This window comes from Nyctibius grandis, chromosome 4, assembly GCF_013368605.1.
Source record: "Nyctibius grandis isolate bNycGra1 chromosome 4, bNycGra1.pri, whole genome shotgun sequence".
Classification (NCBI taxonomy): Eukaryota; Metazoa; Chordata; class Aves; order Nyctibiiformes; family Nyctibiidae; genus Nyctibius; species Nyctibius grandis.
Window position 1 is genome coordinate 96,443,410 of NC_090661.1, and position 14,999 is coordinate 96,458,408.

The 14,999-nt window shown below is 35.9% G+C and overlaps 1 protein-coding gene across 1 annotated transcript in view; it reads left to right on the plus strand.

Moving 5' to 3' along the window:
• Positions 1–14,999, plus strand: part of ATRNL1 (attractin like 1) — a 511,175-nt gene that overhangs the window by 92,678 nt on the left and 403,498 nt on the right. Inside the window, exons 11-13 of the mRNA XM_068397981.1 lie at positions 8,551–8,635; positions 10,468–10,676; positions 13,084–13,202. Of these exons, the coding sequence (XP_068254082.1) occupies positions 8,551–8,635; positions 10,468–10,676; positions 13,084–13,202 (413 nt within the window). The remainder of the gene's footprint in view (positions 1–8,550; positions 8,636–10,467; positions 10,677–13,083; positions 13,203–14,999) is intronic.

Here is a 14,999-nt window from a genome sequence, read left to right on the forward strand (position 1 = left end):
TTTATATACCTGTATATACACAAATGAGCACATGTGCATGTTGGAGAACTTGTTATCAACCCAGCTGCAGATAAAACATCTGAAAGCTGAAGTTTCTAAAACTTGGTAGATTTTTGAAGTATTAGTTTGGGATTAATAAGACCCCTTTTCGTTTTTTTTTAATTGTAAAACCGTGATACAGGAGCCCTCCTGTGCTTAAAACCTCTTGCATTTCTATTCCAATCAGAGTTTAGGAAAGGAATTTAGATTCTATTTTATGAGTATTCAGATGCAAAATTTGCAAAAAAAAATAGACTACTTGGACATACAGAATCAGATAAAATAGAGTCTAATCACCTAGACTAGTATTTTTAAAAAAAAAAAACACACACACATGCTTTTTATAAGAGTAAGGATATTGTTTTTAGTTCCTCGCCAAATGGTAATGTGGTAATGTTAGTATATATGTTTCTGTATGCCTAAGGCAGTTCCTGTAGTTTCAGTGTATGAAGTATTCATATCCATTTGTTTCATGTATGCTAATTGCTAAGGTATCTGGATACCCTAGAAACGTGTACAGAATTGACTGACAGGGAACCTCTATAAAAGCCAAAATCTGAAATCACTGAAATGCGTCAGCTGTTTGTATGCTCTCTCCTAGTTGTGTTTCAGCATTGTCTCTACCTATGGGAGAAGTGCAATAACCCATACATTTAAGTTAATAATATACTCTGTAATATATCTTTTTGTAAGTCTTGTTACTGTCTGGATTTCAATTTATTATTATGGATTAAATAATGTGCCAATTCAATTGCTTATGAAAGACAATATTGCATGTGAAATATTAAGTTTCTTCTAGGGTATTCAACAAAGCTTAAAAACTATTTCCTGTTTGGAAAAAATTTTCAAGATTATCTCATGAGATTAACTTTAGTTTCGCTTATAATCAAACATATTGCTTGTGTTTTGTAATAAAATGAATTGTTTATGAATAAATTGTTTGCTTGTAAAATAAGTTGTTTCAACTCTAATCTTCTCATCAACAAATGAGTAAGTTTAAATGTCTGTAAATATTTTTTTGTAATGCAAGACCATCTGTTTTTACAATTCTCCCTCCTTCTCGAGTTACAAATGAATCATCAATGCACTATCAGAAAGAAAATGTAAAGTAGTGGCTGTGATAGATTAAGTTTTATGCGTTCCTGAGCACTTAAGTCATAAATGGGTAGTTCTGGTGCAGTCTGTAGTAGCAACTACCTCTGTATCACTGTACCATTAGAAGAACAAAACCATAATAGTATAATGCACTGATAGCTCCATTTAGTAGTAAAGCTCAAGGTGGTTTTTTTTTTAATATTACTTGGGGAGTTACTGTTAGATATATAGGCTCTGCTGTAGATATTAGAGTTACAGTTTAAATTCAATTCATGCTGTTTCAAACATGTTTGCCTTTTTGTTTTCCTGAGAGTAAGGAGATTTTTATTATCTGAATAAAGAAAAATATTTATGCAGTGTGGAATGAGTTGGAAAATACATTTTTTTTTTTTTGTTTGTACCTAATTTTCATGGTGCTTTAGTTGTTCATGGTGTTTAGTTGTCCAGAGTCATAAAAAAAAGAGAACTGGACAGAAGTATCATGTGTGTCCATACTTTGTGAATCAACATTTCTTCTTTTACCAGAGTAAAACTGAGTAGTTGCTGGTAATATGTAAAGAGAACATACAAGCATAATCCGACATTGGATTCTACGTAGTACGTAAGGCTGCACTGCAGGTGTTAGAGTGTGATTGAGCAGGATCAATAGATCGGCATTTCAAATCTATTTAAATATTTCAAAATAGAGAAATGATTTGATAATGTAAACATAAAGTATGTGGTTTCTTATAACTTTTCTTAAAGCATAGCTCCAAATGTTGTAAGAGGTTGTCACTCAACCTGCCTGCCAGTGCAGAAATACAAATGTGATCCTGGAAGTAAAGTATGGAACACTGGTCGCCCTTTTTTTAGAGACTATCCTAACAACTTTTGCTTCCTATTTCTAACAATACTTTTTTTTTTCTGTTCAGTGGAACAGCATTAACTTGGAGTAGTGAAAAGTTACCTAGCTTGAACTGTGAGGGCACTTTCCTCAGAATTGAAAGCTGTAGGTTTAAAATCCCATTGGGTAGGAAATGAACCTCTTTCTCCTACATCTTGGATCATTACTTTAACTACTATTAAAGTCTTTTTCCTTTTATAATTTTTTGGAAGTATGAACCCTTTCCATTCTTTAAAGGAAACAGTGAGAGTATCACTTCAAGAGGGTTCCACCTGCAAGTTCTGAGTGGGCATGGTGCTTCTGTTCAGTCTTGAGTGCAGTACTGGGCATTGCAGGGTGGGGGAGGAAAGTGAAGATGAGGTGTAAATAAGCTTCTGTTCAATGCTTACAGTTTTTCATCTGAGTTTCTATAGTGTTTTCTGCAAAGGGAATATTTCAGATCCTTGATGTTCTCTTATATTTTTTACAAAATCTTGTCAATTTGGGAGTGAGTTATTAAGATTTTCAGGGTCATTCTCATAGTCTTTTTAGTTGTTGAAAATAATTGAGATGTCCATAATACATTTAGTAAATCAGATGAAGAAAGAGGAGAGTAATAATCTTTAAAACAGCTTGTAGATGTGCTGTTCTCCTAGATTTTCATAAATGAAATTTGAATTGGAGTTAGTTGGATGCTTGTCCTGGTTTCATGGGGATAAAATTTTATAGAATCACTTTTCTGTTACATTTTGTTTCAGTTTGTGGCCAGCTGTTGGGTGGTGATTAAGGCCATTAGCAGTGAAAGCCAGGGCAGCTGACCCAGGCTGGCCCACAGGTGTGTTCTATAGCATTAACATCATGTTCACTATAAATGGGAGAGCTGCTGGGGATGGCTGGGGCTCTTCTCGTTTCCCCTCTCCTTCTCCCTCCTTTCCCTCCTCCTCAATGACTGCTGTCCCTGGAGTGACTTGCCACCACTCTGTGGGCTAACTATAATTTTGTGTCTTTTGTATTAGCATTGATATTGGTTTCCTTATTTTATTAAATCTGTTTAAATTTTAACCCACAAGTCTTTCTCCTTTCCCAATTCTGTTTCTCAGTCAGGGAGGGGAGATTGGGTGGTAGAACAACTGGTTATTGTTTAGCCCCAGGTCTGGGCTAAATGAAGACAACGCTCAACTTGTATAATTTTCGAAATTGCTTTATTAACTTAATTGAAACATGAATTTAACAGAGCTGTGTTAACTTATGTCTGCTCCAGTTCTGCCCTAATGTTTAAGTAGTAAATTGTTCAAAATCAGATGTGAATGATAAATGAAAACATTATACTGTCCTTCACTCCTAAACAGGTTTTTAGTGGTATGTTCAACTGTATGTCTGAAAAGAAAAAGTCACTCATAAAAAGACTTGCAGGGCTAACAGGATAGAGCTAGGATGCTATATTTCCTCTGTTTTCCTTCAGTAACATTTTGGTAAATCTGATCTTAGTTAAATATTTTAAAGCAAATCTATATTGGAGTATTTTACTGATGTGACAGTGTTGATTAGAAATATGGTCTTTTTTTTTCCCCTATAAAATCATGGATACATTCATGGGATACATTCTATTGATATATGAATATATTCCACTGGTATAGCATATTCCTCTTACCCTGCCATATATGCTATTATGGTACCATTGCATTGATGTAACTGGTGGTATTTTTAGTGATCTGAGCAATGGAGCCTTAGTTGTGCCACAGTGAATTCTCAGGGTCTCCTTCTTTGCGTGTTTATGTCCCTCGTAAACAGCCTGCATTCCCATCTCAGTTCAAGCTCTGTGAAATTGTCCTTACTGTTGCAACTTTTGAGAACTTTTCTATAAGAACGCCTTGGTCATCTTCTCTGATACCAGTAGAGCGATATTGCCAGTAGGATGTAGATGAGAAGGATGTAGGTGACCGGACGAAGTATAGGGTGTTGAGGCCTGTCCTGTTGGAGTGTGGACCCTGGAGAGCCACTACGCCATGCAAAGTTAATTTGGGGTTTTTCTCTGCCAGCATCAGCTGGATCACCTCAGATCTGGTGCGTTTCTGTGGTGTATTTCATCACATAATTTGTATGGCTGGTGAATTCACTCTCAGAGCCACTTCTGTATCACCGGGTGACCATTTAATCTACACTAGGGAGGAGTATGAATCTTTTTCTTATAATGATATAGTCCGATAGAACTTGTTTTTGAAGTTGAAGCCTTACTAATAGGAAGAAGAGCCTCCTGTATTCTTCCTTGGACTTTCCAGTGACTAGAAATTCTGCTAATCAGTTTGGAATGGATAGTATCACTTCTTCATCTGCTTAGTAACTATTTCTATTAAAAGCAGTATAGTTTCCACGTGCAGTATACTGTACCCGGATACATACAGAGACAATGGTAAATACAACCAATACCATAATTTCCACTTATTATCTGTATAAAACCTTAAGACTGCATGACACTTTACAGAGGAAAGTGTTTTATTTTTTACTCCTTAGAGCTTAGCATCCTTCTTAGACTTAACACAACAAATACAAGTCACAGAAGGCTCTAATAGCAATAAGCGTCCTGCGTTTGCTGTTTGTTACTTTCTTCTTGGAACTGTACAGTAAGTCTGGAAATTTGGGTACTTTGAAACATTCAAAAGGAGCTTGAAGATGACGGGCAGGTATGAATTCCATTTTATTCTTTACCAAAACCCACCAAAAATCAGTTGGCTTGCTATCTGTATTTTGTATTAACCAACCTGTACAGAGAAACTCAGATCAGGAATTTAAAGCTGAGCAAAAGTATTATTGTTGCACAATGCTCCGTTCAGTGTTCGGTAGTCATTGAGAAGGCTAGGAGGAGATAAGAGGGAAGGCTATTTGTAACATGCTTCCCTCCCCTTTTTTTTCCTTGTACTCTATTGAAAAGACCTGCCAGTTTGACAAATACCATCAGCAAGAAAGGAATTATTATATCTCCAGCCCTCAAGTGTTTCTTATCTCAAAATGGGCCTTTATTATGGTTTTATTGTTTTCCTTCGGCATTAAATCCCACTTTTTAAAAAATTTCTAAGTACAGGAAACACTATATATTTGTATGTGTGTTTGTAAAAATACAAAAAATAATGTGCAACAATTCCCAAGATCAGATGAAAATTTAGTGTGGAGTTTTTTTTAAATTGTTTCCTTTACGATCAAAGGCACAAGAGCTCAAACATGCTGTTTCTGTTAACATGCAATGACTTACAGCAGCAAGAACTTATTTTAAAGTATAGCAGCAAGGTTTTGCTGGTCGACTGTAGCATTAAAATGTTTGCTTTTTATAGCTTTTAAAACGGAGATATTTTCGTGAAATAGAAAATGAATTCATGATTGTTGATCACTTATTTCCAGTAAATAATATTGCTCTTAGTCTGAATTTCTTACATAATTCAAACACTGGCATCAAATGCCAGTATTGTGCTGGGATATGGTACTGCTACCTTAATCTGAAACTTGTGATCATATGTAATTAACCGGTCCCCTATTACTGTAATCTTTTCTGTTGAAATTGTTTCAGGAGCATCATCTCTGGCACGTTATGTCCTTTTACCATTCTATATAAGTAGTGAAAATAAAAAAAGAACAATTGTGAAAGATTACGTGTATTAATAATATAATTTTATGATAATGTAATGTTAACATTGATAGTGACAGAAGGTAGAAGTTGAGAAAGAGACAAGATTTTGGGGATGTATTGGTCCTGTAAGACAGTGAATTAAACTTACTATACTTTCTTTTTCTTCAAACTACTAAATTCATTCTGAGTCCACCATCTGATGTTGAAATTATTGCTGTTTGGACCATCTGTGTTACTCTGGTAATAACATGCTTTTCGTTTCTGTTTCCAATTTATAAAAAGATGTAATTGATTTATCTGTCACAGCCACGGTCTCACTCTGACTCTCTTTATGGGCTCAGGCTGCGATTCTGTGGGAGCCTAAGCCAATCTAGCGGCGTATTACTGCGGTTTTGCCCGTAGCCATGCTGTCCTGCCCCCTCTCATGTGCAGAGTCCACCCTTGTGTGGCCTTGCACCGAGCTGTATCAGCATGGTATGCTGACGGGAAGCTAACTGGACAAAGCGCTGCTGTGAATAATTTTCTGCATTAGAATTGCCAGAACAGCAGCGCTAGCAGAGATGAACTGTTCTGCCAGTGGGAACGAGGACCAATGTAGCCAGCAGTTAGAGTGACTTAGGCTCTGTGTAACAGCAGCCTGGAGGACTGGTGTCCCTCTTGGATTTCCGAATATCCATTTTTGTTGTTTTAAGCTGGGGAGGGAGGGAGGAGGGGGGGTTGGGTTTCTTTTTGGCTTTTTATTTTTTTAACCTTAAGCAGACTTTCTTGACATATGTGGTCTGATACCTTATTTAGATGTGGCTGCCATTGGAATCTTACAAGGAAATTAATTCGGCAATATTAAGTAAAAATCAACCTGCGTAATAATTGCATTAAGACCCTGGGAACTGTTAGGTTTCAGATCTGCTCCCCACAGTCTTGCTGTATGCCAGTGACCTTTTTTGACTGTTGGTCTCTATAGGACACTTCTGCTTCTTTGTGGTACTAACTCTGATTGTGCAGCTTCTACAGGCGTGTACTCTATTTACTTCTGTTTATTATGGAGAGTATGCTGAGCAAATAGGTCATTCTTATTGTGTCTTTGTGTCCAAATTGATAGCTTTGTGGCTGTTTAAAAGAAAAAGTGTCGTCTTGTTATTCTGGCTTCAAAGCAAAATGCAAGTAAGTTTTCATTGAGAATATCTGAAAGGACAATATAATTATCTAAGACCTAAATATTTATATATATGTGTGTGTGTACATATATATATAAAGCCACACTTTTTTTGTTTTAATCAATTGGAGAGATCTCTCATCCTTTAACTCCTTTTCAACTTTGGATTTAATCCTTATCTTTGTGTGTATAGCAGATTTTTTTTTAAATAAGAAAACTGTAACCTTCTGTCTAATGTGAAAGTTTTCCTGAAAGTTTACCCTACCTGTCTCCAAAACTTGTTATGATGACGAATTCCAGAAATGCTTTGCCTGCTCTGTAGGAAAGTACTGTCTTTGTTCCATTTTGAAGGGATTTCCTTGAAGTTTCAATTTCTAGATGCTCCCTATTTCTGTTACTGTGGGGTTTGAATATTTAAAGTCAGTCAAGTTCAAGTAGGAAATAATGAAGAAAGGACTAATTGTTCTAAAGAACTGAGATCCCAGTCAGGACAGAAAAATGAAACCACACCAAAGCCACATTTGTAAATGCTCCTACAGCAGTACTAAATTAAATATGCTTGAATAGTTAATTTGAAGTGAAGATACTGATACAACATTCATCTCAAATCCTTCATGAAAGGAAAGTAATTAGTAGGACACTGAAATTAAGATACCAAAAGTAGGCTAATAATGAGATGGGCTGCACAGCTGGAGGAGTGGTAGTTTATCTTAAAGCACTTATGAAAAGAAATGTTTAGTGTCGCAGATGTTCAATGAAATACATACGAGCTGAAATCCTTTGGCTAATTTGAGGGTGTGTAATGTTAGGGCATTATTACTGATCACTTGATGACAATGATGGCAGTGGTTATCGTTGTGGGTGTTGAAATGGGCTGTGAAGGCAGAGAACTGTGTAATAAAGGGACACTTCTGTGAGTGTCCTCTGACCTTGATAAATGCCATGATAAGTGTTGCTGACAAGTTCCTGGAGCACTTGCTCAACAAATGAATCTAAAAGGAGTACCTGTTGATTTATTCTTGAGCAACGCAAATATAGCTTCTCAGAACTGGTGACTGCAGTGTGCTCAAATCCTGCAATTTCTAGAAGCATAGAAGAATCTTTATGCTTATTAATCCTTTCTCCAGAAAATCCGTCAGTGATGCATTTAAAAGGAGGATCTACCTAAAAATCCAAAACCTACTTAAAAAGAAATGAAAGACCAAAAATTACAAAATGCTTTTACTGGAATGTGATTGAAGACTGATAGTGTGTATATCACTAATCTGTGATATACGTTGATAAATGCATATCACTGCAAAGAAAGGCTGTAGAAGGGCCCTATGATGTCCAAATAAATAACATGTTTAGACAGCAGAATGAAGCACATTACTAGGAGTAGAAAAAAAACGCTTAGCTTTCACTAGTGACAACAGAAAAAGTCTATCAAATCCTGCTGATTTTGCAGAACAATTTTTTAAAAAAACCCTAGAAACTAATATTAAGAATGGTTTTAAATACATCAGTCAAATTTTGTTTCAGAGTTTGTGAGACCAGTAGGTGATGAAAGCGTGTTAAGAACATTTCAAGGTCAGGAGGTATAGATGGTCTGTTTTTACACTGGAGATGGCAGGGGTTACCTGCACTGATCCCTCAAGGAAAAGGAGAGTAAATAGGCAATAAAATTAGTTGATACTTAAAATACAGAAGAGTGTCTGATAAAATCCATTTTGCATATATTTTGCTGAAAACTTTTGGAATTATTTTATATATGTTTTCATATGCTTTTGTTTTGTCTTTCAGCTTGTGATGAATGGAAGATTTTACCAAAACCCAATCTACATCGAGATGTCAACAGATTTGGTCACACTGCTGTTGTCAGTAATGGGTAAATGAAGCGTATTTTAAATTTTCCTGACTGTTTTTCTGAATGATAAAAACTGTGGCAGAAATTATACCTATGTGAAGTATGGTTCAATGATGTACAGCTGATGTAATTTATTAACATGAAAAGTAGTGCTCATGAGGCATCTTACTTGTCTTAGGTACAACTAATTATCAATTTGATGTGCTGTGGAAACTGCTCAGTGGTATTTTATATGAACCTTCTAGTGTACTGAGATGTTTCCTCAGTATCGTGAACTACACTGAATTTGAGATTCAGTACCAACTATAATCCTCACTTAGATGCAATAGGAGAAATCTTTTTCTCTTTGCAGTGTGCTATAATTCCTTGTTCTTCTACAATCATAAAATCAAAAACATGTAACAAATTTGCTTGGAAAAAACAAGATTTTGAAGATACTTATACAGAGATCATCAGTAACCACTTGCAGGAAAAATGGCTTGCCAGCATCTAGACTATATTAAGTATATTGCTTATCCTCTATGAAATGTAGCATACTTTTATGGCATTTGTTGAGTAGAGGAGCTCAGTAAAGCTTCATCATCTAGAAACAGGAGACGGAGTGGATCTGGAGTTTGCTGGATTTGGTGGCTGAACTCTCTGCTTCCCCCACCTCAACACCCAAAGATAATGCTGTGACAAACATCTGCTTTTTAATGGAAAATTTGTAGAAAACTGTAGTCAGGTTTAAAGAAACTTCTGCTGTTTGCTTGTGTCAGTTTTACTACTGCTGGTTGCCAAATGGCCTAATATCTGACAGCTGCAGTACCACAGATCGTTGTACCACTGATCATTCGAATCTCTTCTACGTTATTCATGACACTGATAAACACAGTATTTAAGTACGTGCAGGCAACTTAGAGATCCTCTACATATGGTTATTGTATAGGTCAGAAATAGTGGAGGTGATAAGTAATACTACAAATACGAGTTTGACTGATTTTAACAAAAATAGCAGTAAGTTGTAACTCTGTACACAGAGCCCTTGAAAATCAATGAACAGATTACTTGATTAAGAGAAAATTGCTTGGTATTAATGAATTCAGCAACTGGTGATTTGTGTTATTTTAAGACATCTAAGGTATGTCTGATACTTTGAGAACTATTGCTCTTTGAGGTCAAAAATGCCCATTTTTTTTTTCCTTGAAATTAATGGTATTTTTGGTAGGGTTTTATGTACAAAAAAGTGTAATACAAGATACTTTCAAAAGATTTCTGCTACTGGATACTGTATGATTAATTCTGTTTTAAGAGTATACAATACAATAGATATACAGGTTCTTTATTATTATCTCAATTTTAAATGAGAAGGGTAAGATCTCAAGTCTAGTCTTCTGGTTCTGATCTCAGCAGCTGCTGCACCAGAAATGTTACCAAAAAGAAATATCCATCCGCCAATTATTGCTGGCTGTCTTTGAAATCTTCTTGAAGAAGAAATGGTCTCATTTCCTGCAGCCCATTATTTCACACTCTGTTCTCATTATCTAACTCCAAAAATGAGTAGATTCCTCCATAGCTCTTCTCTCTTCTTTCTTCTTTCCAGACATTTGGTATATGTCACTCACTAATACGTATAGCACACTGCACTTTGAGCAATTTTTTTGTCAGTCTAAGCTTCCATGGAGAAATACATTTAAAAACTTATCCATCTTTATAATGGAACCACTGACAAGAGTCTTTATTAGAGAGAGGTTAAGAATGTTTTTTGGAATATTATGTGGGGTTTTTAATTGTATATCAAGAAAGCTAAAGAAATCAAGAAAATGTATCTATATCTACAATAATGGTTATATTTACTTGCTTTTTCCTAATAGGTCCATGTATATATTTGGCGGTTTTTCGAGTGTTCTTTTGAATGACATCCTTGTGTATAAGCCTCCAAACTGTGAAGCATTCAGAGATGAAGAGCTGTGTAAAAATGCTCGTCCAGGGATAAGGTGTCTGTGGAACAAGAAACATTGTGAATCATGGGAATCTGGGCATGCTAATAACATCCTTAGAGCAAAATGTCCTAAGAAAACAGGTGAGTGAATTGTAGTCTTACAGTGTCAAATTTGCAATGTGATGTAGGAGATGGAGTCGGGGGGAACCCTAAAACACCGAAAGACCAACCAGGTGGAACTAGTGAATGGACTGTTAAGACTGTTCCTCTCTGAGAAAATACCCAATGCAAGAGATTTATGGATTAATTTTAAAAATAATTCAATTCTGGAATACAAAGGGGATACAAAACATAAGAGGGTTCAAAGAGAAGAATTTTCTTTACTGGGGAGCTGAGGCATAAAATGACTTTAGATTGGATTTGGCTCGTTGTGTTTGAAGCATTTATAAAAGGGTGAGCTTTGTAATACTGTGACTGAATTAATTTTCCTCTTTCTCCACCTTCTCCTGTTTTGGGATACACACACATACGAATATATCTATATATATGTAAGCGCCTTTATATTTTTCTGATTCCCGGAAAGCATAACAGCAATCAGAGCACAGATGGGCGCTGCAAGTGGTATCTGGCATTACAGGCATATGGCACTCTCATGTCTATATGTACCGGTAAGAGAGAGGGAAAGTATCGCCGCTTCAAGTAGATTACCTATCAAACAGGAGTATTTGTATAGAGGAATATAGTACAGTCACAGCTGGAAACAAACTTGAGGCAAACAAGCCCTTTGCTGCAGTATGTCAAAATGGGTTCAAGTTTGTCATGTGAATTTCTGTGTGACATTGTGATAGCTATGTTTTTGAAACGTCAATTTACTGTTATGACTAACTGTTGCACCCTATTCCTAAGTATTTTGGCTTGTCACAAATAAATTGCTTGTAAAAGTGTTGTTCTTATACGTCACATGAACAAAATATGCATCCCTGCTACATAGACCTGCTATTTTTAATGTGCATCTTTCCTTTCAGCACAGTATAAAATTGCTAACCAAACTTTGGCTGTGTGCTACATGTACAAACTACCATACAATTAAACTGCCAGTCTACTTTTAATGGTTGTTAAAAAAATATTAGCTCTGCTATTAATCAATGCTTCAAGAGAGTTTATTTTTCTGTTAGCTTCTATTTGTTTCTGAACTGGATATAAAGTTGCAAACTTGAAAAAAAGGTGCATTATGTAACAAAAAGGTTATCCAGGTAAAGCTTTCCGAAGAACTGCTTTTGTACAGTTTCATAACATTCAGAGATCTAGAGTCTAGAAAGTTTCAGTTCTTTATAAAAAGAAAAATCTTGAGACACTAAATTCAAAAGTAATACAGATGAAAGTGGATCTGATCATATCAACAGGTGTTTAAAAAATCTAGCAAGACAAAGCACAGACAGGCTGAAGGAAAATAAAAAAGTTAGAGCAGTGTCTAAAGTACAGCTGCTGCAGTGGGAATAAACTACAACTAAACTTGCAAGAGATGAGGTGTGTAGAATTCCCGTTCCGAAGAAGTTGTGTGGACAGCACTGCTTCACTGCTGTCAAATCCTCCCAGTTTCAGGTGGTAATATTCTTCCAAAAGCCAGATTTTCATGTATTCTTTTGTACCATTTGGCTCAATTGTTATCTGGTTGAGAGTATCATCTGAGAAACTGCTGTTAGTCAATATTAAAAGGACAAGCAGGAATTTTGGTGGGTTTTCAAAAGATCAATTCTTGGATAGCAAGGCTTCCCTGGCGACAGAATCACTTAAACTTGCATGATCCCAAGACTAAAGAAGCCAAACTGCACAGCAGTTAAGCATGGTAATTGGTGTAGAGATGGTAGGAATTCTGTTTTGGGTCACAGTAATTTTTCACATTTTTGCCTTCTTTAAACAGAAGTAGTCATTTGTGTCCCAATTTTAAATAACATAAATTTCAGTCCAAGTCCTGAAGGCTTGTATTAAGGATTTAACATGAACTCTTCCTCAAATATTTTTTGTAGAGAAAGGGCAGAACTATAAATTACCAATCATTATTAGGTTTATAAATTAATTTATAAAGACTTAACTTGTCCATGTGTTGCTAATATCTGTCTTAGATTTTTTTATTCACTATTTTTACCATTGCCTTCTTGCATATCAATCTAATATTTTTATCAGAAACTTAGATCTGAAGAAAATCTTTCTTCTGTGTTAAAGGACTGAAGAATAAATAGTTTAAGAAACTTTCTGATACTCTTAATTTATGCACTGTGCTAAGAGCATTTGTATGCTGAAAATCACTGAATATTCCTTTAGTTGATATGAGACTTATGAACCTTCAAATATAGTTGTTGTAAAGGAATTTTTAAAGGAGTAAATCTTATTAACTGAATAAATTGATTTCCTACAGTAACTTAAACCTTTATGAATGGCTAGACTTCAAATGAAGGATGTAACAGAAAATACTCTAAGCAAGTGTTTAAAATGTGGTATTATTCTCCTTGTGTGTGCTGTTTCTTTTTGACTTTCATGTGTATTACAGCTGCTGCAGATGACAGATGTTACCGATACGCGGACTGCGCGAGCTGTACTGCCAATACAAACGGGTGCCAGTGGTGTGATGACAAGAAGTGCATTTCAGCAAATAGTAACTGTAGCATGGTGAGTCTTTGCAAATCTATGATCATGTTATTAATATTGTTTCTTTTCTAGCTAAACCAGAGGCCTGTTGCAGCAAACGAAAGGGGTATAGTAGACTAACAGTAGCTTGTTTTGAACACAAACATAAACATGTTTGCCTGGCTTTTGCTGTAAAAATGTTGCAGAGGGCAGAGTTGGACTGCAGCAAAGATGTCTATTCCAGGGAAAAAAATTAATGTATTTTTTGGGATTGTGTTAGCCCACTGTATATCTCTCAGGACAAATACTGTTATCTCCTAATTAATGACATTTGGAATGCCCCAGAATAATTATAAACTTGGATTTTGTGCATATGCAGTGTACAGTATGCAGGCAGAAACCATGGAATCCTATGAATGGTGGTTGTTTGTTTTTTCCCTTTCAAACCAGACCAGGTCAGTCTTATTAGTCTTGGTATTCTGATCGTTGATCATCATAGAAATGTTTTTCTTTAAGTTGTAGATTCACTTATCATTTCATTAAAGGAATATGAGCCTTTGTCACCGTGAGATTAACTGGCTTGTGATGATTTGGTAAGATTGTTCTGATCGTTGTATAGACAAGCAATAAGAACATATAGAATCATAGAACAGTTTGGGTTGGAAGGGACCTTTAAAGGCCATCTAGTCCAATGCCCCTTCAGTGATCAAGGACATCTTCAACTAGATCAGGTTGCTCAGAGCCCCATCCAACTTGACCTTGAATGTTTGCAGGGATGGGGCATCTACCACCTCTTTGGGCAACCTGTTCCAGTGTTTCATTGTAAAAAAATTCTTCCTTATATCTAATCTGAATGTACCCTCTTTTAGTTTAAAGCCATTACTAACAGCTCTTGCACTCTATATAGATTCATACAAGTGTTTTTTTTCTATTTTTAATATTGCTTAGTGCTGTGTTTTATACTTCATGTTATTGTGCACCAGCTGCTACATCTCTTCCTTGTTCGTTTGGTTTTTGACAAGCTTATAATAGTATTTTAGCTTTATAAATTTTGCCTCCTTATATTTTTTTTCAGCCAGCTTCAGATACCTGGCTGTGCTTGAGTTCAAAATCCTTTCTTTACACACTTCCATTAGTAAAAGTAGCTTGCTCTCTCATTTGAACCTGATGCAAATCAATCTTGTTCTCCAGACAGACAAATTAAGGTGTGAGTTGGATTGACTCTGACTCAAATCTTGCCCATTCAAACTGAGCAGAGCCAGCTCTAATCACTGGCATTTGTAGCTAGTCACTACTAATAAAAGCAATGCAGACACAAATTCATCAGCACCCGTGTTATATAAGTCTGTCAGTGTGTTTTCACATTCCAGGCACTAATGGTTAGTTTCCTTTGTGATCTTCAAGTGCTCTTCCCTTCCTAACACATTATACTATATTAGGTGCCAATTTTCTAACCGTGATTTTCAACTCTTAAGCAAGGAACAGTTGCTAAAGAGCAGACCGTCTTCATCCCTAATAAATATGTAGCACTGGGTATTTTAGCACAAGCTTCTTGGTTCAGTATCCTTCTTTGACAACCTTTCATGACCAAGGTTGTCAGCATAATTAGCAACTGATGCATCGGTCTTCTCTATATAATTTTCTGTCTTTTATCCAGGGTTTGAAGTGGATAGCAAAGGCTGTTAGTGGAGTTACTAAAGAATGGGATAGTGAAAATTCATTGAAATGATTTTTGGAAAGAGTTACTGTCATAAGTTGAAGGTGGCTATTGCAAAATTAGTGTATTGGCTGGGAGACGATGGAGACAGAATTTTTCAGCTATTGACAAAAACCCAGCAT